Source organism: Oryzias latipes, chromosome 9 (assembly GCF_053564925.1).
Source record: "Oryzias latipes strain Hd-rR chromosome 9, Olatipes_Hd-rR_3.1".
Lineage (NCBI taxonomy): Eukaryota > Metazoa > Chordata > Actinopteri > Beloniformes > Adrianichthyidae > Oryzias > Oryzias latipes.
In genome coordinates this window covers 17,724,625-17,747,365 of record NC_136245.1, presented here as the reverse complement: position 1 = coordinate 17,747,365, position 22,741 = coordinate 17,724,625, and the positions used below count along the sequence as shown (strand labels likewise).

General features: G+C 38.0%; 1 protein-coding gene and 2 long non-coding RNA genes across 5 annotated transcripts; 2 read left to right on the top strand and 1 right to left on the bottom strand.

Annotated features, from left to right (window-relative positions):
* Window positions 1-19: 19 nt before the first annotated feature.
* On the top strand, window positions 20-704 carry LOC110015625 (uncharacterized). Its single transcript, XR_002290857.3, has 3 exons — window positions 20-100; window positions 484-586; window positions 668-704. It is a non-coding gene; the product is annotated as an uncharacterized LOC110015625 (long non-coding RNA).
* Window positions 705-3,319: 2,615 nt separating this feature from the next.
* antxr1a (ANTXR cell adhesion molecule 1a) lies at window positions 3,320-19,657 on the top strand. 3 transcript variants are annotated; one of them, XM_078952810.1, is made up of 19 exons: window positions 3,714-3,852; window positions 4,168-4,250; window positions 5,355-5,426; window positions 5,509-5,580; window positions 5,961-6,042; window positions 6,182-6,215; window positions 6,585-6,694; window positions 7,233-7,301; window positions 7,551-7,631; window positions 7,991-8,051; window positions 8,337-8,435; window positions 10,696-10,765; window positions 10,850-10,928; window positions 11,140-11,235; window positions 13,538-13,579; window positions 14,824-14,919; window positions 15,068-15,235; window positions 15,913-15,993; window positions 17,666-19,657. In XM_078952810.1, exons 4-19 carry the CDS (start codon window positions 5,522-5,524, stop codon window positions 18,044-18,046), a joined length of 1,608 nt encoding a protein of 535 aa, XP_078808936.1. In that variant the 5' UTR covers window positions 3,714-3,852; window positions 4,168-4,250; window positions 5,355-5,426; window positions 5,509-5,521; the 3' UTR covers window positions 18,047-19,657. The 3 variants fall into 3 exon arrangements, with proteins under 3 accessions (XP_004072716.1, XP_011477634.1, XP_078808936.1); XM_004072668.5 differs by lacking the exon at window positions 4,168-4,250 and having other exon boundaries at window positions 3,320-3,852; window positions 6,585-6,664; XM_011479332.4 differs by lacking the exon at window positions 4,168-4,250 and having other exon boundaries at window positions 3,320-3,852.
* On the bottom strand, window positions 17,924-22,335 carry LOC110015626 (uncharacterized). Its single transcript, XR_002290858.3, has 3 exons — window positions 22,198-22,335; window positions 18,277-18,351; window positions 17,924-18,040 (listed from the first exon to the last, which is right to left on the bottom strand). It is a non-coding gene; the product is annotated as an uncharacterized LOC110015626 (long non-coding RNA).
* Between the last annotated feature and the right edge of the window lie 406 nt (window positions 22,336-22,741).

The window sequence follows — 22,741 nt, the reverse complement described above, 5'->3', positions numbered from 1 at the left end:
TTTGTTCCAAAGTTAACTGAACACGTTACATTTAAAAGACACTGTTCATGCGGACGTGAAGCATTCTACCCAAAGGCTATCACATCTCCTTCCCACCATGGTGAGTGTTGATGTCAAATAATGTTATCCAAGTTTATTTTTTTGCCTCTTCTTTACTGTACTGACCATAACAGTAATATAAACCATGCTCTAACATTTCATGATGTTTTGATGTTGTCAGTTTTTATTTTCGATAGTATGACTAGCTCTGGAATCAGTTAATAAAGTCCTGAAACGTCTATCTTTCTTCTGCAGAAACTCTTGACTCTTTCTTTGTTGTTGTGTGCAGTGTTGTCACTGGCCAGCGCTCACTGCTTTTTTATGCATGTCGAACCCGGTAAAAGAAAATACACAGGAAATTGAGGAAATTTTTTTATTAAGTTTTAATAAAAAGTTTGAATTTGTTACAGTTTTGTGAACTATCTGTTCTTGTTGCTCCTGCAGATGCAACTCATTGTCTGGACAGTGCAGATGGGAGCTGGCATGCAGTAGGGTCCTCATGGATGAGTAATTGCATTAACTGCACTTGCTTCTCATGTTGTTCCACGTATGCACAAACACGGCTACAAATCCCAGACCCTTTTATTTGACCCTTTCCTCTGATAACAGTGTTTACTGTTCATTGCAGGTACTCCATTCCACAGGTTTTCCCAGAGGACTGTGAATCTGTCTTTAACACTACAGCCTGTGAATACGTTGTGCGAAGAAAAGATGATCCATCTGTGCTGTGTCCAGTCACAGCAGCAGTAGGGAAATGAAGCCGTCATTGAAATTTTGTTTTACCATAATGTCTGATGAATATATATATATTTTTAAAATGTGCTCTAAAAAGGAAGGAAAAAACAATCATCAAAGTGTTAATGAGAAAAACTGAACATTTTAAATAAAACAAGATAAAAATCACCTTAAACCAAATTCAAGTTAATATGTATAGTTGAAATGGTAGCTTTACATGCCCACCTTAAAATGACTGAATTATGAGCATAAATAAAGGATGCTGGTTGTTGTATCTATTTTGGCAGTTTTCATTATGGATCTCAAGATTAAAAAAACAACAAAAACCTGCTCCTTATGTGTTATTTCCACTTTTGGAAAGGTTAGGCTTCCTAAACAAAAGCCTATTTTTTTATTCAATTAAATGTAGTTTGATTTTTAGAGCACAATCAACTTCTATGTCACTACACATGTTTAAGGACAATTGCTTGTTTAATTTAATTTAACAGAGGTTTTGTTGCCCAGTTTATTATTATTTTTTAAATAAATATGCACTGATTTGCACATTGCACTTTTATCTTTCTTCTGCCAATGGGACATTGAGATTTTTATGTGACTTTGACATGCAGCTTTCTTATCTTTCCCTATGTTTGACTCAGAAGGCCAACATACCATGTTTAAAAAAAGAAAGAAATATAATTCCAATACATAATCTGCTAAATCTACAATCCAACATAACTTTAGAAGTTTGAGAGCAATAACAGTGGATTCTTTGCTGTGTCAACAGGTAATTCTTTTAATATATTTTTGTTTGGCCTGATAAACATCTGAAAAACAAGTTTTTCAAAAAATAAAATTATATAATTTTCATCAAATCAATCTGTGAAAAGTGTATAAGCTTAGACTCTCACTTACTAATGCAATCTCAAAGGATGAATTCAAACAAAATTAAAAAAAAAATATGTCCTTTAAAGTGATGATTATTTTTAAACACTATAATTCTAAAGAAGTGTAGTTTATGTTTTATGTTTCAAAGTGTTTTACCCGGTTCTTCACATAGCTGGATTATATATTTGATCGATTGGAACATTTGTGTTTGCTGGTTCTCCGGCCGAAGTACAATTTATTTTAACCTTCAGTTAAACAGCAAGCCATTGATACATTTTTTTAAGTTTTAAAAATTAAATGACGTTGTTTTCTTCACTAGAGAGATAGATTTTCATATACCCGTAATTTCCGGATTATAAACCGCTACTTTTGTCACACGCCTTTAGCCCTGCGGCTTATTCAATGATACGGCTAATTTATGCATTTTTTTCTTTTTTTTTAATGCATTTTTTTTAACGGTCTCTAGGGGTGCTCGTGCAGAAAGGGTAAGAGTGAGACAGGGGGAATACGGTATATGTGTCGAGGAAGACACAAGTTTAATGTAAATTCCTGCTTTGTGCATGAATAGCACAAAAAGACCCTTATGATGGAAAATGCAAGAAGTTATGCATATGACGCAGCTTTCAAGTTAAAAGCAATCATTAAAAGCAGTGTGAAAAAATCCACCATCACCAACGGGTTTTCGAAAAGCTGGTCTGCTGCGTGACGGAGAGGATAGCGCAAGCTCGGGAGTGAATTTGCCTCGGAGTGACACTGACAGCGACAACGAAGGAGAGACTGAGAGAGTGTGTGGCGAAGACTATCTGACGCTATTCTAATCCAACACTGAGGAGGAAGACTTCCATGGTTTCAGTGCACAGGAGGTGCGTGACGCACAGAGGCGCGCACGCACCTATAAGTCACTGCTGCTCTCAGTGACTTTTACCGGAATGTTTTTTTTTAACCAGCCCTGTTAGTGCTGTTACTACCATATTGCTGCCGTATCACTGCTGCGTCACAGGCACTGTTTGGAATTGAGCTGTGACGGTGTGGGATTATTGATCACCGCAGTATTCTTTGTTAACAAATAACAGTAACAACTAACTACTAACTATCTAGCTAATGAACTAACTATATAGATGTTGTAGAATGAGTATGTGTGTCAGTGCTCTGCTGTGTAAGAGGAAGGAGCGGAGAAGCACAAGAGTGGGTGAGAGCGTTCCCTCTTACGCTGCACGAGCTCTCCCCTCCTTCTTACACACCCAGCACATGGTTTCCGCACATACACAGCCTCATTCTACAACACACGTTTCAATGTGGGCCCATGCATTTTATGTATGTACAAAATGTTTTATCCTTTAAAAATGTGATAATCAGGTGCGCTCTATAGTCCGGAAATTACGGTTCTTGCCATCAGTATGCTACTTAGAGCTCATTTCAAGTGTAGAAGTTTTAATTTTGAGCAAATTTTGTTACAAAGCTTTGCAGATAAAAAGGGTTTCAGTGTATTTTATTTTGAGCTTTTCTACTTTCAAAAGGCAAAATTATTATTGAGTCTCAAAGAATGGATTTACTGCAGTGTTTCACTGGCACTGGGGGTCTGTTGACAGCATGATTAAAAAACACCTTCCTACCACTAGATGTCAGCCAGACTCCAGACATTCTAATGTTTTTACTGCATTGCCCTCAATACTTTTACTCATTTGCAGCTGAGAAACAAGGAGAGAATTGGAGAAGAAGGGGAAAGTTTCACAAAGACATCCAGGATTGAAGGATTTTTCTGCGGCATGCTCCTGAAATAAAAAAAAAGCACAAGTGGAGGGAGGCAGTAAAGTTCATCTTATGCTAGTCTACGCTGGACTCAGAGATGAGACAGTGTCATCAACCCTCCTGCTTTGTCTTTGCTCTCCTCAAACTTTGAACTACACTCAAAGCTCCTGCATGGATAACTGCTTTTGTCTTCTGCCAACATCTGTGGAGCACTAAAAGCTGCAAGGAGAACTGTTTTAGAGTGGTCATTTTTGTTGTGTTATCACTTTGGGAGTTTTTTTTTTTTTTTTGTGAGGTTGGAATAATGTCTCCATGTTGGAGGAGAAGTTTTCTGTCTCTGCTGATGTTTATTGCAATGCTGTATATTCTTACTGCTGAAAGTGCTGGACCAAGCAGCGGCACCAGGCAAGATAAGGCATCTTCATGCTTTGGAGGCTTTGATCTCTACTTTGTTTTGGACAAGTAAGTTCACAAACACTCTTAACCAGACACTCGTGCGGAGAATTGATGAGTCTGATGAGGCTGTTGCAATAATATGTCTATGATTTCTGAACTGTTAATAGTTTTAAAATGTAAAATGCATAATATTTGCAGTAAATTATTGTGTGCTGCTTTTGTAGTTTACAATGCAAACAGCATAGGCTGCTTTTTATTATTTTATTGTCATTTTTATTTTTCATGCAGAAAAACTAATATTGTTAATTGTATGACAAACTAATTTTATGTTATATTTAAATGATGAGAAAAAACTTTGTTTGAGCACTTCACTTTTTGCAGGGAGAAACTCATTTTTTGAGCAACCCAACCTGTTTCTTCTGAGTGAACAGTCTTGACATTTTTTTCTCTTTTTTTGCTTGATGGTGAGTGACTGTCTTAACTAACAGAAAGCTTTTGATGTCCAAAAAAATAATACTTGCTAGATTAAAAACCAACAAAATGATCAAATGATAACAACATAAAAAAACATTAAAGTTTTTTATGGCTTACTTTAAAAGCTGTGCTGCATGGGAATCTCATCAATAGGTTTTTCTGCAAATTAGCTACAAAAGTTCAATACAGACTAGAAACATATCCAGGCCAAGCACAATATTTATTGTGAAAGAACTTTTCAGCAATCATAATTTAATCAAAGTAATTGTTTTCGTTCTGAAAGTAGATTTATGTGTTTCCTGACAGTGTTCATTACCATTTCAATGTAAACACTGTTTTTTTCCAAACACTTTTTTCCCTGATTGCCATCCAGGCTAGACTGTGCCATACTTTTCCCATTCTTTACATGACCCCATTCTCTTCTCACAGCATCACTCTAACCTCAGCTTTCTTCTTTCATCCAGTCGTCACGTCTGCATTGCATTTCTCCATTTGGTCCAGATGTTTCAAGGCTTCAGTCTCTTGGCAAGGCTTTTGTGTTTTGGTAACAATGGAAAGATCTGTTTAAGAAACACAAAGGTTATGAACACACTTTAAATCAAAAGAATTTTTATGAATCAGCAATGATGTACATTTACAATCGACATAAACATACAATTTGCAGTTAAAAGAAACAATCCAGATGTGAATTCATGAGGAAAAAAATAGAGAAGAAAGATTTGTTAAGTTCAGGTCCGCTTTGAAGGATCGCATATCCCAATGGAGCAGAGTTTAATGAGGGCATGGTCTGATTACAACACCTATAAAGTATTTCAAACATTAAGAAGTGCTAAACTGTAATATGAGGAGTGTTACATCATTGCAACTTTCCAGAGAAGACCATCTGTACAGCTTGAAGCAGTTATCAATGCATAGCTTTTCTGAAACCTTTTTAACTCAGATCACCTCTCAGCTGCTCTCTCTTTTAGTGGTCTGATTAAGAAACAGGTCGGAGGACTCCAGGGCACTGACCACAAAAACCCCAATGATATAAAACCTGCACTCGGAAAAGACATTTGTGACTTTAAAAAATCTTTTATCCGCTCTCCTCTCAGATCTGGAAGTGTGCAGAACCATTGGAATGAGATTTACTACTTTGTTGAACATCTAGCACATAAATTCACAAGGTAAACAAGAGTCAGCAAACTCATTTCAGAAGAAATTATTGCTCTTTTAACAGCCTGCAATGTCCTTCTCCCCTCCCTGCAGTCCACAGTTGCGAATGTCCTTCATTGTGTTCTCCACAGAGGGACGAATCCTGATGGGCTTGACAGATGACAGGTGGGATCAGATTCTTTGAAACTGCTTTTAACCTTTTTTTTTTATTGTTCAACTGAAATAAGTGAGTGTAGCAACAGATTTGGACAAAGCTCACACATCGCCATTTATGATCCATGACTTTAATGATCAAGAAAGAATCAAAACACTTTTTTTCCCATGCTTCTCAGTGACTATTGCCATTAATCTGGTAAACTATTTAACCGGATCCTTTTACAGTTGGAGTTCTTCCTTTAATGATATTTCTAACAGTTAAAGGACATCTCCTATATCTAAAATTAGAAAAACATCTATTACGTATTTCCCCTCAAATCATTCTGTGAATAAAACACTTGATCATCTGTGACATGATCACTTGGATAATCGTGTGCATTGTTGTTCAGAGAACAAATTCGTAAAGGTTTGGAGGAGCTCTACGCAGTCCGCCCAGGAGGTGACACTTTCATGCATGAAGGCCTCTTGAGGGTGAGCAGTCTACATCCGACTCCAAGTTTGTGTCTGCTTTCACCCCATGATTGCTCTACTTGACCAGAGGAGTCCCTTTTATCATGCTGAAGTGCCACTACATCAATGTGTTTTACACAGTTCTTTCTTACTTTCACAGGCTAGTGAGCAGATATACTATGGAAATAAAGAGGGTGCGTATCATCCACAAAGCTTATCTGAGCATCTGTCTGAGTCAAAAGGTGGATATGTAATAGCAGAAAAATAAAGTTCTACATTTTGAAATTATACTGCAAAACTTTGCACATCCCTGTTTTGGTATTTTCATATCTGAATATTTAATCTTCAGTGAAAAACTTTTATAGTGTCTTGGTTAAATCTTTTTATGTTTTTTTTTTGGGATTTTACTGTTAAAATTCATTAGAAGAAACATTCACATTTTATTTGTTTTAAGGAATTCTAATAACATTTTTGACAAAAGTGGACTTATTTGAACATATATGTATGTTTATTTGGGATTTAGAGGAAAAAACAGGATGTAAATGCATATTTTTTATGTGCAGGTTATCGCACGGCCAGTGTCATCATAGCTCTGACAGATGGAGAGCTGCATGAGAATCTTTTCCACCATGCTGAGAGGGAGGTGAGAGAGAACAGGAAGGAGTACGACCAGGTGAACCAACCCAACACCTGATGGGCCAGATGAAACACTGACACTTGATTTATCATCACTTTCATCTTCCTCAAATAAAAGAGCTTCTGTCACTGCGATGATTTATCTCTTCCTACAACCATTCAGGCGCTTGAACTACAGGAGTAGCTGAATGCTCAGCAAAAAAACAGCTTCAGACACACTGACAGCAGAGATCAAGACAACCTGAGCTTCTTGGTAGCTGGAAATGTTGCTCTTGGAAGCTGTTGAAGATCCAATGCCATGTAGTTTCAACACCAAACACAATGGTCATTACTGCACACAAAAAATAAGGCAGTGCCGGTCTGTTTTGTTCAGATATTTGTGTGCCATTGATGTTGTTGTATATGATTTTAAATAGCATCTTTTCTGCAACTGCGTTGTCAGAAATGAACTATGGACTGAAGAGATCCTCTTTAGCCCGTGTCTTGTCTGATGCTGTTGGAGGCAGAGGTGGCGCTGAATCCAGGTGTTTAGCATCTTCCTGTTTCTGTTCTGAATCTGTGTACGTACCCAACAGGCCAACCGCTCCAGAAGTCTGGGTGCCTCCGTTTACTGTGTGGGAGTGAAAGACTTCAATGAAACACAGGTGACTGTTGAGTCCCATGACATTCATGACAGTCTGGGAATGAAACTGTATAAGTTACCTCTTTTTTTAACTAGCAGAATTTACCATTCTATAATGGTTTTCAGTCACAAAGGTCATCTCTAGTTTTTGTTTGCTACCACAGCTGCTATACTTTCTGTAAAGTTGTGTTCATCAGCCACTTCCAGAGGACTTTCAAATGAGTAAATTCCTTTTTGATCCTTGTAATTATAATATTTGTTTATTTTCCAGCTGGCAAAGATTGCAGACGGCAAAGACCATGTCTTCCCTGTAAATGATGGGTTCAACGCTTTGCAGGGAGCAATCGATTCAGTAAGGAGCTCTTCTGCGCCCACACACATGTACATTTAAATGTAACAGACTTTCTTTGCCAAAAAATAAGGTCAAAAAAGGCAAATAACACTGACTTTTTTTGTACCTCACACTAGTGTTCGATGTCAGATTTAAGTTTAATTTGAGAACATTGCAGGAAAGAGACATCTTTAGGGTTTATGCTGTATGTTTTTAGGAACTTGTGCAGTCCATCTACAGAGGACAGTCTGTTAAAAGCAAAGTGTTACATGCAAATGTATTTCATTAATCACAATGGTCAAATAAATATGATAAACAGAGTATAGAGTTATCACCGGTCAGTTACCTACAATGCTTTTCTCTTCTTCTTCTCTCCTCAGATCCTTAAAAAATCCTGCATTGAGATCCTGGCAGCAGAGCCCTCTAGTATCTGTGCAGGAGGTGACATTAACTCAAACCTTTCAATGAAGAACATCTGTCACAGCTGGAATTGCACCTTAAACGCCATTTCCTCTGTGTTAATCCCATTTTAATTAATACCTTTGATCTGTTTTATGATTTTGCCAGAACATTCCCAGCACTAACAACCTTTAACATTTAGAAAGAATAAAAACAGAAGCTTTTTTATTAAGAGTTAATAAATGGCAGAAAAGAGTAGACGTTTGACAATGAATGGACTAAGTCACACTTTGATATTGGGGCTTATAGTGCGTCCTTTTCTTTTAGAGTCCTTTCAGGTGGTTGTGAGAGGAAACGGGTTTCTGCACACCAGAAATGTTAACAAAGTCTTGTGCAGTTTCCGAATCAATGACACCTCGACAAAGAGTAAGTGAAGCACTGTTGCCACCTGGGCTTTCCACTGACACACCACATCAATTTATTTTTTCAAAATAACGAGCCACTTTGACGCTACAAGTATCCCTGCTTTTTTTTTTTTTTTTTTTTTTAAAGAACACATTTAATTGTTAAAAGCCTGGTAAAAAGAAGAGATAAAAGGCTGGAATTACCAGAAGCAGGACAGGAAAACCACACTTTAAGAACAACAACAGATGCCCCTTGGTCTTTACAAGCAGATTACAGTGAGAGCAGTAAAAGACATTTCCTTAATTACTGCTTCAGAAGCTCTGGGAGGTTAAGCATGTACCAGTATATACTATCCAAGAGGCAAATTGAAATGTCTTTCTAGACTGTTCAGTTTCCTAAAGTGTTACTCTAAAGCTGCAAACATTCTTGGAAACAAACATTTTTTACATTTTCAGTTAGTTATTAATTGCTTTCTTTTGCACAATTGTGTCTCTACTCTACAACTTTCAAAATATGTGGACATGGAAGTAACTTTGGTCAGTTTATCATCTGAGTCTGGCCCTAAAAACTTTGGTTTACTCAAGAGCAGGCTACTTCTGCAGATTGTTTTCTCAAAATCATCTGCAACTAGTTTTTGTTTTTTTGGATAAACTTTTAGGGATTAATATTGTTTTTGGGTCAGGCCATCTGGGAATGAATGAACAGTCTTGTTTGTAGAATTTTTATTTTGATAAACTCACTTTTTGTTTTTCTAATCTCCAGCTCTCTGCATACTGTACTATGCAAAAGTTTAATTTCTTGTCTTTCCAAAAAGTTTCTAAACTTTCTAGTAATCTTTTCAAGCAATGTTAAGAAAATCTTCCAGCTGTTGATAGAATTCTGTTCATTTCAAAAGTTTTTTTTGCACAGTGGTGTGACTGTATTGAAGATCAAACAGCAAAAAAGTCAAGCAGTACTCAGCAATTACATGTGTTGAGCAGATGAGTCAATGTTTGACTTTGTGTAGCCAGGAAAAAAGTCGCTTCAAATTCAGTCAGGCGCACAGTGAATGGACTGCTGTTGTCCTGTGCAATCATGACAGATGACACTTGTTAGTGTGAACATGTAGGAAGACAAAGAGCACTGTGGGGCACAAGCTTAGCAAAAATTAAAATAAAAAACATCTTTTGTTTGAAGAGTACAAATATTACAAATATTGCAAATTTCCACAGCAAACACTTGAAACAAACATCCACATTAGTAAGAAAAGCAAGAGATAAATAAAATACGTGTTTGCTGCTTGTGGACAGAGCTGCTTCTAATTAGTAACTTACTGAACTATCGGTTGGAGCAGACGTAATGAATCCTCATATTACCTCCTTGCTCTAAAATAAACCTTCCCGAATGGAAGACAGATAGACGGAAGTGTGTTTTCTTTTTGAAGTGATGTAAACATTTTTCCAGAGAGTTTACGGTTTGTGGATACTACTGCCAGAGTATCTGATCAACAGTAGTCTCTTAGTTTGTCCTTACATCTGGAACAATGAGCGACAATGAGCTCAAACTTATCCGCGCAGCCTGCACATCCCCATAAAATCTGACCTTTCCTGCCAGTTGGGGGTTGAATAGTTCAATAAAACGCTGTCATGCACTTGGGATGTTTGCCACAATCCTAATCCTCAAGGCATTTTGCAGAAATACACAAAGTGCTGCAAGTAAGCTTCTTTTGTCCCCTTTTCCCAAAATTTCCCTTTGCTTTAAATGGGTTTGTTGAGGGCACAAATGGGTCTAAGCCTCACTTTGATATATGGCCTCCACTGCTGTGGCATGGAGGTGTTTTTAGCAACCCTTCCACCCTCAACGCTGCCCCTCCTCCTTGTCCTCATTTCTGCCTTAAGGAGAGAGCAGCCTTGAGTTGATTTCCTCAGTTCTGGGGTATGCTCTCTCCTTGCCAGGATAAGCACTGGGCTTGGGTAAGGACTTTTGCTGGAGCCCCTTTAGGCAACAGCCAGCTGGACAATGAGAGGGCTTTAGATTTTGTTTGGAATATAAAAACTCTCAAAAGATTTTTACTGATGTTCCCAATGGGCATACAGATGTCTTCAGAAAGGCGCAGCACATTTGCGTCATCCAAGACAGTTACAGTTAACAATATGACATCATTATCATTTCAGAGGATGACCCCCCTCTTTCTCATTCATCCATTTCTACATCAAAATATGGAAATGCAGCTTTGGTTAGTTGATCATCTAACCTTGCAGTCTGAAAGGTGAAAGCTGAACCTTTCCTTCTGCTTTTCTAGCAATGAAGCCTTTGATTGTGGAAGATTCCTATCTGCTCTGCCCTGCGCCTGTGCTACAGGATGAGGGAATGTGAGTCACAGAATCCATTCTGCATCAAAGCATATTGCATAGAATATATGAAAACTAAGAAATGTTTGTTTTTTTCTCCTGCAGGGCAGCAAACCTCTATGTCAGTATGAACGATGGTCTCAGTTTCATCTCCAGTTCAGTCACTATTACCTCTTTGAGCTGTGTGAGTCAACACACCAGACCTACCATGAACAGCAGATCAAAAAGAAAAGCCTCAACAGTTTACTTTGGATCTGCAAATAATATAGTTGCAAAGCATTTTAACTGATTCACACTCAAAAGTTCTGACTCATGGAAGACAAAACCCAAAGAATATTTTCTTTGCACAGTGCATGAAGAGGTGGTTTACATGTGTCTGACTGTCTCTGTTGTAGTCTGATGGGACTCTCCTGGCCATAGCGTTGCTCTTCCTCATGCTGCTGCTGGTCTTGGCTTTGCTCTGGTGGTTCTGGCCTCTTTGCTGCACTGTGGTGAGTTCTCTCAAGGCCTTTTTTTTTTCTTTCCTTTTTCTATTTTCAGGTCTTCTATCAAATTGTTTTAAAAGACCCACTCAGATGAAAGCTGTGTTTTTAACATGTTCTTGTGACATTTCTCTTATGATGGAGGACATTTATAAAGAAATAAATCTTAGAATGACATGAGAATTTCATTATTCTTTAATCAAATCATTGAGAATCAGGAGCAGACGAAAAAAATGTCGTTGGGAAAAGCTTGTAAGTGTGACGTACAAATAGATCCATGTACGTCTTCATTATCTGGCTCAAAGCTGTGCGGCTGGATCACTATTTCTGTTGCACCGGTAATGTTAAGTTGGGGTTGTGAGGGGCTGTAAGCTAGCGGGAGAGCACATAAACAGATGGATGATGGAAAAGAAGCGGGCTTACTTTGCGGCAACAGTCCCACCCACAACTCAGAGGTGAATTTCTAATGAACTCCTGCTGCTCTTAAAGTAGTTATGACAGAGAAACTTCGATTTTGGCTAAAAACGGCCCATTCATAATTTAAAGACCACTGGGAAACCTTTTAGCTCAAACGATGGTTGGAGTGGGACTTTAACTTATTCGAATGCTAGCTGCAAAATTACTGAAATAGGATGCCACATTGCTGCCCCTTTTTGCAAGTTTGATTACAAGTAGAGCATGATGCAATTTCTCTAAATCATTCAAAAACAAATGCATATATCAATTAGAATTGGCATTTAATTAGCCTGACTTTTCTTATTTGAAGCAAAAATTGAATTATATGATAATGTGCGGTGAAACAGATTGTTTGCAGGTCCCTTTTTAGAGGAAAGAGGCTGATTTAGACTGTTTTTACAAAGTGTCTCGCGCTTAATGACCCCTCCTACAGTGGTAATGACCCCAGAGGCCTTTTATTGACCTAAACTACTCCCATGGGGAAAAACTAAGGGGCTCTGAGTCCATAAGGCTCCTTGAACAGGAATTTATTTATTTTTTGTCAGTGGAGATCAAGGTCACCAGGTGAACGGGTGTTTAAATAATAATGCTCCTGTTTGAAAAAGGTTAGGTTCCAGTTTAGGCCAGAGCGTAAAATATCTGTAATTGGTCTTTATTTGTATTGCCAATAAAGCTTTTCTTCTCTTTTATGAATATGCAGGCAAAATTTTTCTTTTCCAGCTCGTCATAAAATATATATATATATATATATATATATATATATATATATATATATATATATATATATATATATATATATATATATATATATATATATATATATATATATATAAAATTGGGTTCCTCATCGTCGAACGGTGGGAAGCGCATTCTTTTGAAGTGCCGCCGATCGCGCTTCTCACGACGCATCATGATCCACATGGTGCCCCACTGAGCAATGTAGACTGGCTCTATGACCCACGGAATTTCATTCACAAAGGAAATGGCTCCAGTGATGTGGTAAAGCACCGGCACATCTCTGGAAAAAAAAGATATTTACTGAAATGTCCACATGAATATTTGCTACTTTAATTTTATTAGCTGAGAGAAAACTCCCTATAAGTTTTATCATGAAAGTTTTGATAAAAGTCATCTGCTCTGGACACAGCCAAAAAGAAAGAAGAAAAACATGTGTCTGCATTTATTCAGTCAGTGATCAAAGTGACTGAACAACTTCCATAACTACATTTTTATTTCTCATTTTCAAACTGAGAGCATGTGTGTTATCTGTTCAAAAATCCTTCTGCAGTGAAAGGGAAAAAGGGGAGGGATAAAAGCCAGTACAAAATGTCAGCTTTAACAACCCCCCCCCAGCACCACCACGTACGCACACAAACACACACACACACACACAACAACAATTTTTCTCCTGTCTCTTCTTGTGCTCAAATAATTTTGGCAACACAGTTCTGAATCAGATTCTGGTGATAAAACTCATTAAGTGCTCTTACTCAAGTGATCATTCAAAGCTGGGAAGTGCTCTAAAAGCAAAGGATTGTTTAATATTGCATCAAATAGTTATAAAAGTGCATATATATTAATATATGAGAAAAAAATACTTCTAATGACCCTGTTACTGCGCTTGTTAATTCTTTTTTACAAGTCAACAGCCTCAGGGAATAAATCTGCATAGCAGGTTTCTAGGTCAGCAGCAGTAAAGAATAAGAAGGAAAATAACAATCCCTCTGTCATGTGGTGTTATGTAACATCTTGTTGGACACAGCCGACACATTGTTGGGACATCGTTAAGTCAGAAATACCATTTGAAATATGTGAGAAACAGTCTCTTATTTTGGCTGTTTCTTTCTGTCAACAGATCATTCATGAGCCTCCACCACCACCTGAGGAGGAAAGCTCGGTAAGGGCCGAAAAGTCAAAAAGGAACTTTGGGTTGCACTGTTGATGAGGTTTCGGCTCTCAGTTTGACAATTGAATCGGTTAGTTCAAAAGGGGCCCAAGTCCACAATTTTTCAAAATAGAGATATTATTTTTTCTTTGGTCTTCAAGGGAAAAGCTATCTGATTATGTGCAAAAAAGTCCCAAGTCCATTGTAATGTATTGACTATGCTTGACATTTAAAATACATTAAGTGCAAAATTCCTGGACTTGGGCCTCTCTTGCATGAGTTTAGCTTTATTCCATAGATGGCAGCACTAGTTACCCAAAATGGCAGCGCCCCTGTTTGATTCAAGAAGGGCCCAAGTCCAGAGACTTTAGTTTGCTAGTCCTCTGAAATTATAAAAGTGAAGGGCTTCATAATATAGCATTTATAAGCTGTGAACTGGTGCTAAATCTGGGTAAAGTATTAATCATTTGGTGTAGCCTCCCTTTAAGCTATGCAATTAAAATCATTTCCTGGAAAAACAAACCTCTTTTGAACTAACCAATTCAATTTTAATTTGAAATTTTGAGCTACAATGAAATAAATGTAACTCACTACTGTTTTAAAACCTTCTTTGGTTGCTGAGTGGATCAATCAAATTTAATGTGATTCTGATCTATCCTCCAGAAATAACAACTAGATCTTACAGTTTACATTATGAGATAAAAGGTAAATTTCAGAAGATACCCCCCCTCTATATATCGCGTAAAATCATGCCTCAAACCTCGTTTCCTGTTTTTTAACTCACTGTTGGAATTTTCATTTGGAAATTGATCAATTTTTCATGATCAACTCAACATGATCAAATGGAAAAGTTCTAATCCACATGGGTTTTCATTCATCTCCCCACACAAGCTAACAAACACACAGTCAAAGACCACATGCTGCACTTCTTTGCACTAAGTTAAACAGAAAATTGGTTTTAAAAAGACCTCAAAGACAAGGTTCAAACTTAATTGTGTTTTCCGCCCTGTAATATCCTGGAGGACTGTGAGTCAGACAGTCTGCATGACAAAAATCTACTAGTTCAGTCTGCATATGGGCTTTGTAATTCAATTGACAACCCCTTCAATCAGCACAAAGGGAAAACAGAGCAGAGTTTTCAAATGTTTTCCGCAAAAATATAGAATGAGAAATTTTGCTCCTTAGTTTCACATCAAACATATTGAAAATGTTGTAGAACTTACATGGAACTCCTGCTTCTCATGTTTCCATCTGAGGATGAGGAAGATTTTGATGCTCCTAAGAAGAAGTGGCCAACTGTGGATGCTTCCTACTATGGAGGAAGAGGAGTAGGAGGAATAAAAAGGATGGAGGTGAGCTTAAAGCAAGATTTAAGAGATTTATTGGTATTACAGAAAGGGCCTCTCTGACCAGATATCCAAAACTCCAGCAATAGTTTAACTGTGGAATGTCTTAGAGGTAGAATGAAGCAACAAACGTTCTACCAACTTGTGTTATTAGGTTCGATGGGGTGAGAAGGGTTCCACCGAGGAAGGAGCAAAGCTGGAAAAAGCCAAAAATGCAAAGGTGAAGATGCCTGAGCAGGAGTATGAGCTGTCACCTACTCGGGTTCTCAACAACGGCATGCACAAACCTCCAGAACCACGCAAGTGGTACTCACCTATTAAGGTATGAGAGAGTCTGCAGAATGGAGGTGTTCTTTACATGCTATGCTGATAATAAAATCAGCAGAACCTGCTTTCACAGTGAAGTGTAATTATAAAGGACTCTGCATGATGTGAAGTTATTTTCCACTCATCTTGAGCAGACAAACAATTTCAGAAACATGTATTTACAGTTGATTGCACAGATGCTGCATCACATGCCAACACAGTACAGGGTGCTAATTGTTGGAAAAAAGCAGGAGATGTGTTAAAGCTACAGTACTGATGATAGTTGGTGCACAGCTTCTTCCTCCAAAGGCCTCCATGGAGTTAAAAGGGGTTAAGGCTTTCCAGTCAGCGGGGGATTGCTGACAGAAACCAGGCTTTGGTTAGACTGACCTCCTGGGAGACAAGCTGCATAGCCAGCAGTTTGTAAAGAAAAACAGCTGTGCTTTCGGGTCTTATCCTGAAAACATTCGCAGTTTACCTCAGGAAGACTCAATTCCTGATAAACTGGAAACATTTTTGATTCTCCCTTTGGAACGACTTCAGCAATCAAGAAAAAAATTGTCATTGTGTAGCAGCTGGAGTGTCATCTTCATTTTTTTAATGAATGAATTAATCACATTTTTCTTAAAAATGTTAAATGTGACCCAATTCCATTTCTAACGGTTCTTCTTGTTTTCTTTTCTGTGTCTGTAGAGCAAATTAGAAGCTTTGTGGGTACTTCTGAAAAAAGGCTATGATCGAGTCTCTATAATGAGACCTCATCCCGGGGACAAGGTAAGAACACAAAGACTGTGCCATCAAGTTATCAAACATAAAGGATGTGTGCCATGCAGTTCTTTTGCATTTAGACACGCTGAGAAAATGTTTCAGCTGTAAGCTGCAAAGTGTGAACAGAGAGGCTTAGGGGAAAACTTGAGGTAAGCTAGGATTTGGAGCACAGCGTCTGGCACTGCAGTGTGAAGACGCCTGGTGAAGTCATCATAGACGCCAGCTGTAGTGCAGAGGTAGCAATGCAATGACTTTTATAGTTAGCAGCTGATGTTTGGCCCAAAAAGAAGTCTACAGGAAACCAGCAAACAGCAACAGTTTATGTATTTTCCAGGACAGGAGAAAAACTGTATATTCAAGAAATGTAAAAATATTTTTTCTGTTGTACAGAAAGCTGGGTTGGTTCCAGCAACCCTTTGTCCCCAAAAATGATTCTGCATGTTCTGAAACTGGACAGATGGACATTTACAGAGACTACAGCCTTGTCTATTCCGGCATCCTTCTTAACCAGTTTTAAGGTTTTATTAATTTTTTTGTCAACAAAACAACAAAAAATAAACTAAAGTTTTTTGAAAATTTAATTAAATTAGATTTAATTTTTTTTAAGGGTTGCACGGTGGGGCTGTGGTTAACACTCTTGCCTCACAGCAAGAATACCCCAAATTTAAGTCCTGGCTGGGGGACCCTGAAACAGAAAAGGGGGGCCTTTCTGTGTGGAGTTTGCATGTTCTCCCCGTGCATGCGTGGATTTTCTCCGGGGACTCCAGCTTCCTCCCACTGTCCAGAAACATGCTTCATTATTAGTGGTGAGAGATGTTATTCACCCCAACATGTATTGACAGCTTGCCTCTTTCTCATTATTTGACTTAAGAAATATTTAACATTAAAAATGTGAAAAGCAGAGGGGAAAATTGTGTTTATGTGAGCATGAGTCCAGTTTTGAGGTGTTTGATTGTCAATATAGGATTATGCAAGACAAACTTTCTTGTCTTCGTAAACTCAAATGTTTCTAAAGAAGTCATCTACTGTTTAGATATTAATTCTGATATTGTAAACGTACTAGAATAAACAATGCATTTATGTTATTGTAGCTCAAAATGTGCTATATTATCTTCAAATGAGTAAAAATAAAAGCCATTCAAATTTGATGTTGGAACAGTAGACATGTGTCAAACTTGCTGGTGCATCAAAACAAAATCAAAAATTCTTGTTTCCCTGAGAAACAAACAAACCACTGCTGATTGCAAATTAGGAATTTCCTGTTCGGACTATGTTTATGCAATCTGTCCTGAATGAAGGCAAAACCCAAAGAGGTCGGTTTGTCTGACAGAGAAAAATTCAACGTTGTCATCATTAGTTTCTATCCTTAAAGACCTGTTTTATTTATTTGGGATTTCTGTTATAACCTTAGTGTAACATATTTGATATTACTTACAGAGCAAATCATACAAATTTTGTTTGAAAACTGTCTCCAAAGTCATTGTGGTTGAACTTTAGAGGTCTTTTTTTCATGGCAAAAAAAGAATAGTTGTCTGGTTATTTAAAAATAAAAGCAAACATGATCATGCAGGATAGATTTATTTAATTGAAGAAATCTGGGGTTGATTTTACATTTAAGTTTACAAAAACAGGGCAATACACAAAATGTTTTGACAAATGTCATTTTGTTCGTTTTTAGGGCAGATGCATGAACTTCACCCGGATTAAGTCTCCACCTCACTATCCTCACTACAATCAAAAGCCTCCATCCATCTATAACCCCCCCAACAGGAGTCCCCCTTCACCTCCTCCAAATCCAGGCAGCCCACTGTCATTTTCCTTCTCCAAACTTCCATCGCTGCCATCAACGCCAATTTCCTCCAGTCCCTCACCTTCCGCTCAACCTCCCCTTTACACGCCCCCGCCCCATCGAGCTCTTCCTTCACCCAGCCTGCAGCTCCCCTGTCCACCAGCACCCCCACCCTCCCCTCCTCCCTGTCTCCCACCAGCTGGCACACTGCCCCCTCCTCCTGGGCGAGCTCCTCCTCCTTTGCGCCCGCCGCCACGTCCAGATCTGTAGAGCGCCGTCAAGAGGGAGGAGAGCAACACCTGAGACTGATTCACAGTCGTTGATGTATTCACAGAGGAAAAGTGAGCCCCTGGGGCCACACTAGCTGTGGATTTTATGTGAAGAGGCAAAGCAAGGACGCTTTCTTTCAGCCATTGGTCTACAGGGACTTTGTACACATGTAGCCTAACAGTGCAATTACTAAAATGCTTGAATTATTCTTCCCAGACTTTGGCAGTTACCTTTAGACTTCTCCACAGACAGTCCATATAATGGAGGTCAGGCAGCAAGGAGCTTTGATGCTGCTGTTGACCCATCTGCAAAGAGGACAGTGGAAGAGTCTTGATTAGCAGAGGAACAATCATGCACAACACTAATATGCCTGTGGGTTTATCCATACACAGAGTCAACCTGCAGTGTCTTTTTTTTGTGCTTCTAATGAGGATTAAATATTCTGCAGAAAGTAAACTAAGATGAATCTGAGGAGACTAGGCATCAGACTCTTGAATGTTAAACAACTGCATGCAGGACTGTTTGAAGGTTTACATTTATGGAATCGCTTTTACAAGTGTATTTCTGTTCCAAGCACAGCATTTTTTTTACAACATAACAAATTATGGGACAGTGTTTAAAATCAGTTATACCTATGAAGCAAAAAGAATAATAATCTCCAAGGAATGCCAGTAAATTTTGGGCTTAATCTCACCATCCAAACTCATATAACCCAAGGTGAAATGCAACAAGTATAGAAAATGGACTCACAAATTAGAGATTAGGAGATTTCTGAGGGAGGAAACTGCAAATGCCTTAATTTGTATCAAGACAATATTTGTCTCTGTCATGTCAACCTAAAGCTGCAACATGTTTTAAAAATACAAAATATTGTATATTTTTTATGTATGTCTTTTGATAGCTCTTTTGTACTTTTCCATTTATATTCCTTGAAAAATCTGAGTGTAAAGAAAAAAAAGAAGTCTGGACTGCATCTGGTCAGGTTAGTACATGCAGGAGGCATGCTGGTGCATTTTCTCCAGAACCTGGTCTAGATCCATCTGGTGGGTTGCACATTATATAAAACCTCTTCTCAGATCTATCACTGCATTCACTGACGTGGTTAAAAAAGTTGCCAGCACTTACTCTACTTTAGATCCAAGTCATCATGTTTAAAATGAGGCAGATTTTTTTTTTAAAAGCTGGGAAATGTTTTTGTTCTGTTCAATAATGAAGTTAAAATATTTTACTTTCATTTATGTTTCATGTTCACATGTTAAATGATTTCTCAAATAAATGTAGGTTATAAAAAGAGGCAATAACTTTTGATAAATACGTTTTTTGTTGCAACAATGTACAATATTTGGTCTTCACTGACTCCCATATTATGTCAACCCAATCTTAGTCACACAACTGCCTTTTTTCTGCTTACAACCGTAAACTAATTCAAACTTGTGTGATTTCTTCAGCTCTGTGTGTCTAGATATCCAATCTGAGTGCAATCATAGACATTTTAACAGTGCATGTGCTGTATCATTGTGTGGATAAATGTCTCAGAATCAGGGAAATGCTTTGCATACCATATTGTTTCCCCACCCACCGTTTCTATTAAAGTTTTATGTAAATAAAGCAGCCATGTGTGTTCAACTTTTCATCCGCACGCAAGCATCCAATCCAAAACGAGTATCAGGTCTTTAAATCAAGAAAGCCACTCCTGTTTTGTTATCGTTCCATATTTAATTTAAAATGAAATTAAAGTAATTAGATATGAAAATAAAACTGAAGTTTAACTGGGATCAGAAACAAACAGCCCAGATCCTAATTATCTGACAGAAATTATTAGCTACTCATAGTCCAAACCTAGACAAAGGTGAATTGTCTCCACAATCTAACTGAAATTACCAGGAAGCAATTTATTCAGAGGGATAGAATTGGTCTTGACATTTAGAAATGTAGACAAAAGCTGACAAAAGGTGAATTTCTGTGTTTGTGAGTTCAGTTAGTTTTGAGTGAGTCATCGTCAGCAAAAAAACCCAAACATTTATTTTGTTGTTCCTTAAATTACTTTTGATCCTTTTCACTCCTCTGTCTTTCCATTTTTTCCATGCGTTATTTTCGTTTTTCTAAATTATCAAGTGCACAAACTATTCTAGTCACCTGATATTTCTAATTTCTGTCCTATAGGAGTCGATTTCACTTTTGTCACTTTCTGGGATTGAAAAAGCAAAAGAAAAAATCCAAAACACCTAAGTATTTCCAGATGCTAATTTGCCGTATGTTAAGATAGAGACTGGACACGCTGCACAAAAAATGCTGCTGGTGCTGACAATTCACGTCATATTTTGGGGACAGCTGAAAGGACGGAGGGGAATAACAATTCTGTTTTGGCATTTTTAACCTGAGTTTATTATGTGAAGGTAATGATGTAAAGCACGCTGACATGAGGCTATTTTCTTTGGCTTCCCAACAGATTTCCACTAAAACACAAGATACTTTTGACTGACAGGTTCACGTTTTAAAAATACAGTGCATTCCAAATTATTATGCAAATGATGTTTTTCTATGATTTTTCTATATACTTAATGCAAATAACAGTCAGCACCACTAACCATTAGAGTAGAAGTTATTGAACAAACCTTCTAAAGGTAACAGTAATATTTAAAAAAAAAAAAAAAAAAAAAAACTCAAATGGACTGTTCCACATTATTACGCACAACAGAGTTCCACAACATTTCATAGATTCTAAAGAACTGAAATGGTCATTTGCTGCATTGGGAAGTCATTTTTACAGGAATAAAAACTATTGCAATAAAAAAACTCCTAATAGGTCAAGTTATCACAGGACCCCTCATTTTGAACCAACTTCACAATACTTGTATGGATCGAATTCGTGAATTTTTGGAGAGTTTCTGTTTGAATTTCTTTGCAGGAAGTCAGAATAGCCTTCCAGAGCTGCTGGTTGGATGTGAACTGCCTCACACCCTCATGGATATTTAGCTTGAGGATCCTCCAAATAGGGCTGCTGAGGTCAGGGGAAGATGGGTGACCACACCATCAGTTTAACTCCTTTAACGCCCATTGCAGCCAATGATGTAGACGTATTCATTGCAGCATGAGATGGTGCATTGTCATGCATGAAGATAATTTTGATACAAAAAGCTCGGTTCTTCTTTTTGTACCACGGGGGAAAGTGGTCAGAAACTCCAAACACATTCAAAGGATCCTAAAGGGGCCGACCAGCTCTCTTCCCATGATTCCAGCACAAAACATGACTCTGACCCCTCTCTGCTGATGTCACAGCATAGTTGGGAAAAGGTGGCCATCCACCAACCGTCCACTACTCCATCCATCTGGACCATCCAGGGTTGCACTGTATTTAGTAAACAAAACTTTTTGAAAATAAGTCTTCATGTACAGCACAGACCAAATGTTTGGACACACACTGAAGGCATCAAAACAGTGAATCAACACATGTGGAATTATAAAAAAAAAAGGTATGAAACAACTGAAAATGTCATATTGTAGGTTCTTTAAAGTAGACTAGCCACCTTTTGATTTGATTACTGCTTTGCAAACTCTTGGCATTCTCTTGATGAGTTTCAAGAGGTAGTCACCTAAAATGTTTTTCACTTCACAGGTGTGCCCTGTCAGGTTAATAAGTGTGAATTCTTGCCTCATAAATGGGGTTTGGACTATCAGTTGTGTTGCGCAGAAGTCAGGTGGATACACAGCTGATAGACCTACTGAATAGACTGTTAGAGTTTGTATCATGCCAAGAGAAAAGCAGCTAAGTACAGAAAAACAAGTGCCCATCATTACTTTAAGAAATTGAGGTCTGTCAGTCCACATGCGTTAATTCACAGTCATGAAAATAAAGAAAACTCTTTGAATAAAAAGGTGTGACCAAACCTTTGGTCTCTACTGTATGTCTGGGCCCACTGCAGCCATTTCTGCTTGTGGATGTTGTTTAGTGGGGGCCTGCAAGCCTCTGGAGGATCATACACCTTGGTATTCATGGGACCCCAGAGACACCTACAGCGTCAAACGTGCTTGCTGTGGTTTAATCCAATGTATTTGCCTGGTAGAAACCGTTCTCATTCTGCCTTTATCGGCACAAATCCAATGCTCCGAATCAGACTCAAATCTCTTAAGACTACGATGGTTACGCTTACGTTTTCGTGAAATATCCAAAGTCGTAATATTTTGTCCAAAGCATGTATGTCATGTGTTTCACCAGCAGAGATCCTTTTTCTTTCCCATGTTGCTTGAAAATTTGGAACGTCCTTTTTTAGTAGTTTTTTCTATAATTGAACTCACCTGACAAACTAACTAATTATCACAGATGTCTGAGATTGCTGTCAGTCAATTAGTATGTCGAAACGTGTCAAAAATACCCCCCCCCCCCCAAAAATATGAAAAAAATAAAATATTGTAATCATTATTAGCATTCAGCATTTTGTCTCTGGAATGCATGCAACCTGCGACCAAACGTCGCATGCATGGTGCCTCTTTAAATGCACGGCTTTCCCTTTATATTTTATCATGAAATCAGGATGATAATAAAGAAATAAAAAAGTCTGTGCGATGAAAATGTTTCAAAGTTGGGCAGATAAATCTACTGCTGAAAACTGGTAAGTTACTACTGCTTCCCTCATGCTTTGCTTCAATTAAGGTCAGAGTGGTGAGAGCACCTGCTAACCATTACCCATTCCCTAT

What these genes read in the sequence shown, in the direction of transcription:
- antxr1a (XM_011479332.4), top strand. Translation starts at nt 3,695, where the DNA reads ATGTCTCCATGTTGGAGGAGAAGTTTTCTGTCTCTGCTGATGTTTATT. An exon ending in CAATGACACCTCGACAAAGA is followed by an intron (nt 8,436 to 10,695) that starts GTAAGTGAAGCA and finishes CTGCTTTTCTAG; the next exon opens with CAATGAAGCCTTTGATTGTG. An exon ending in AGTGGTACTCACCTATTAAG is followed by an intron (nt 15,236 to 15,912) that starts GTATGAGAGAGT and finishes CTGTGTCTGTAG; the next exon opens with AGCAAATTAGAAGCTTTGTG.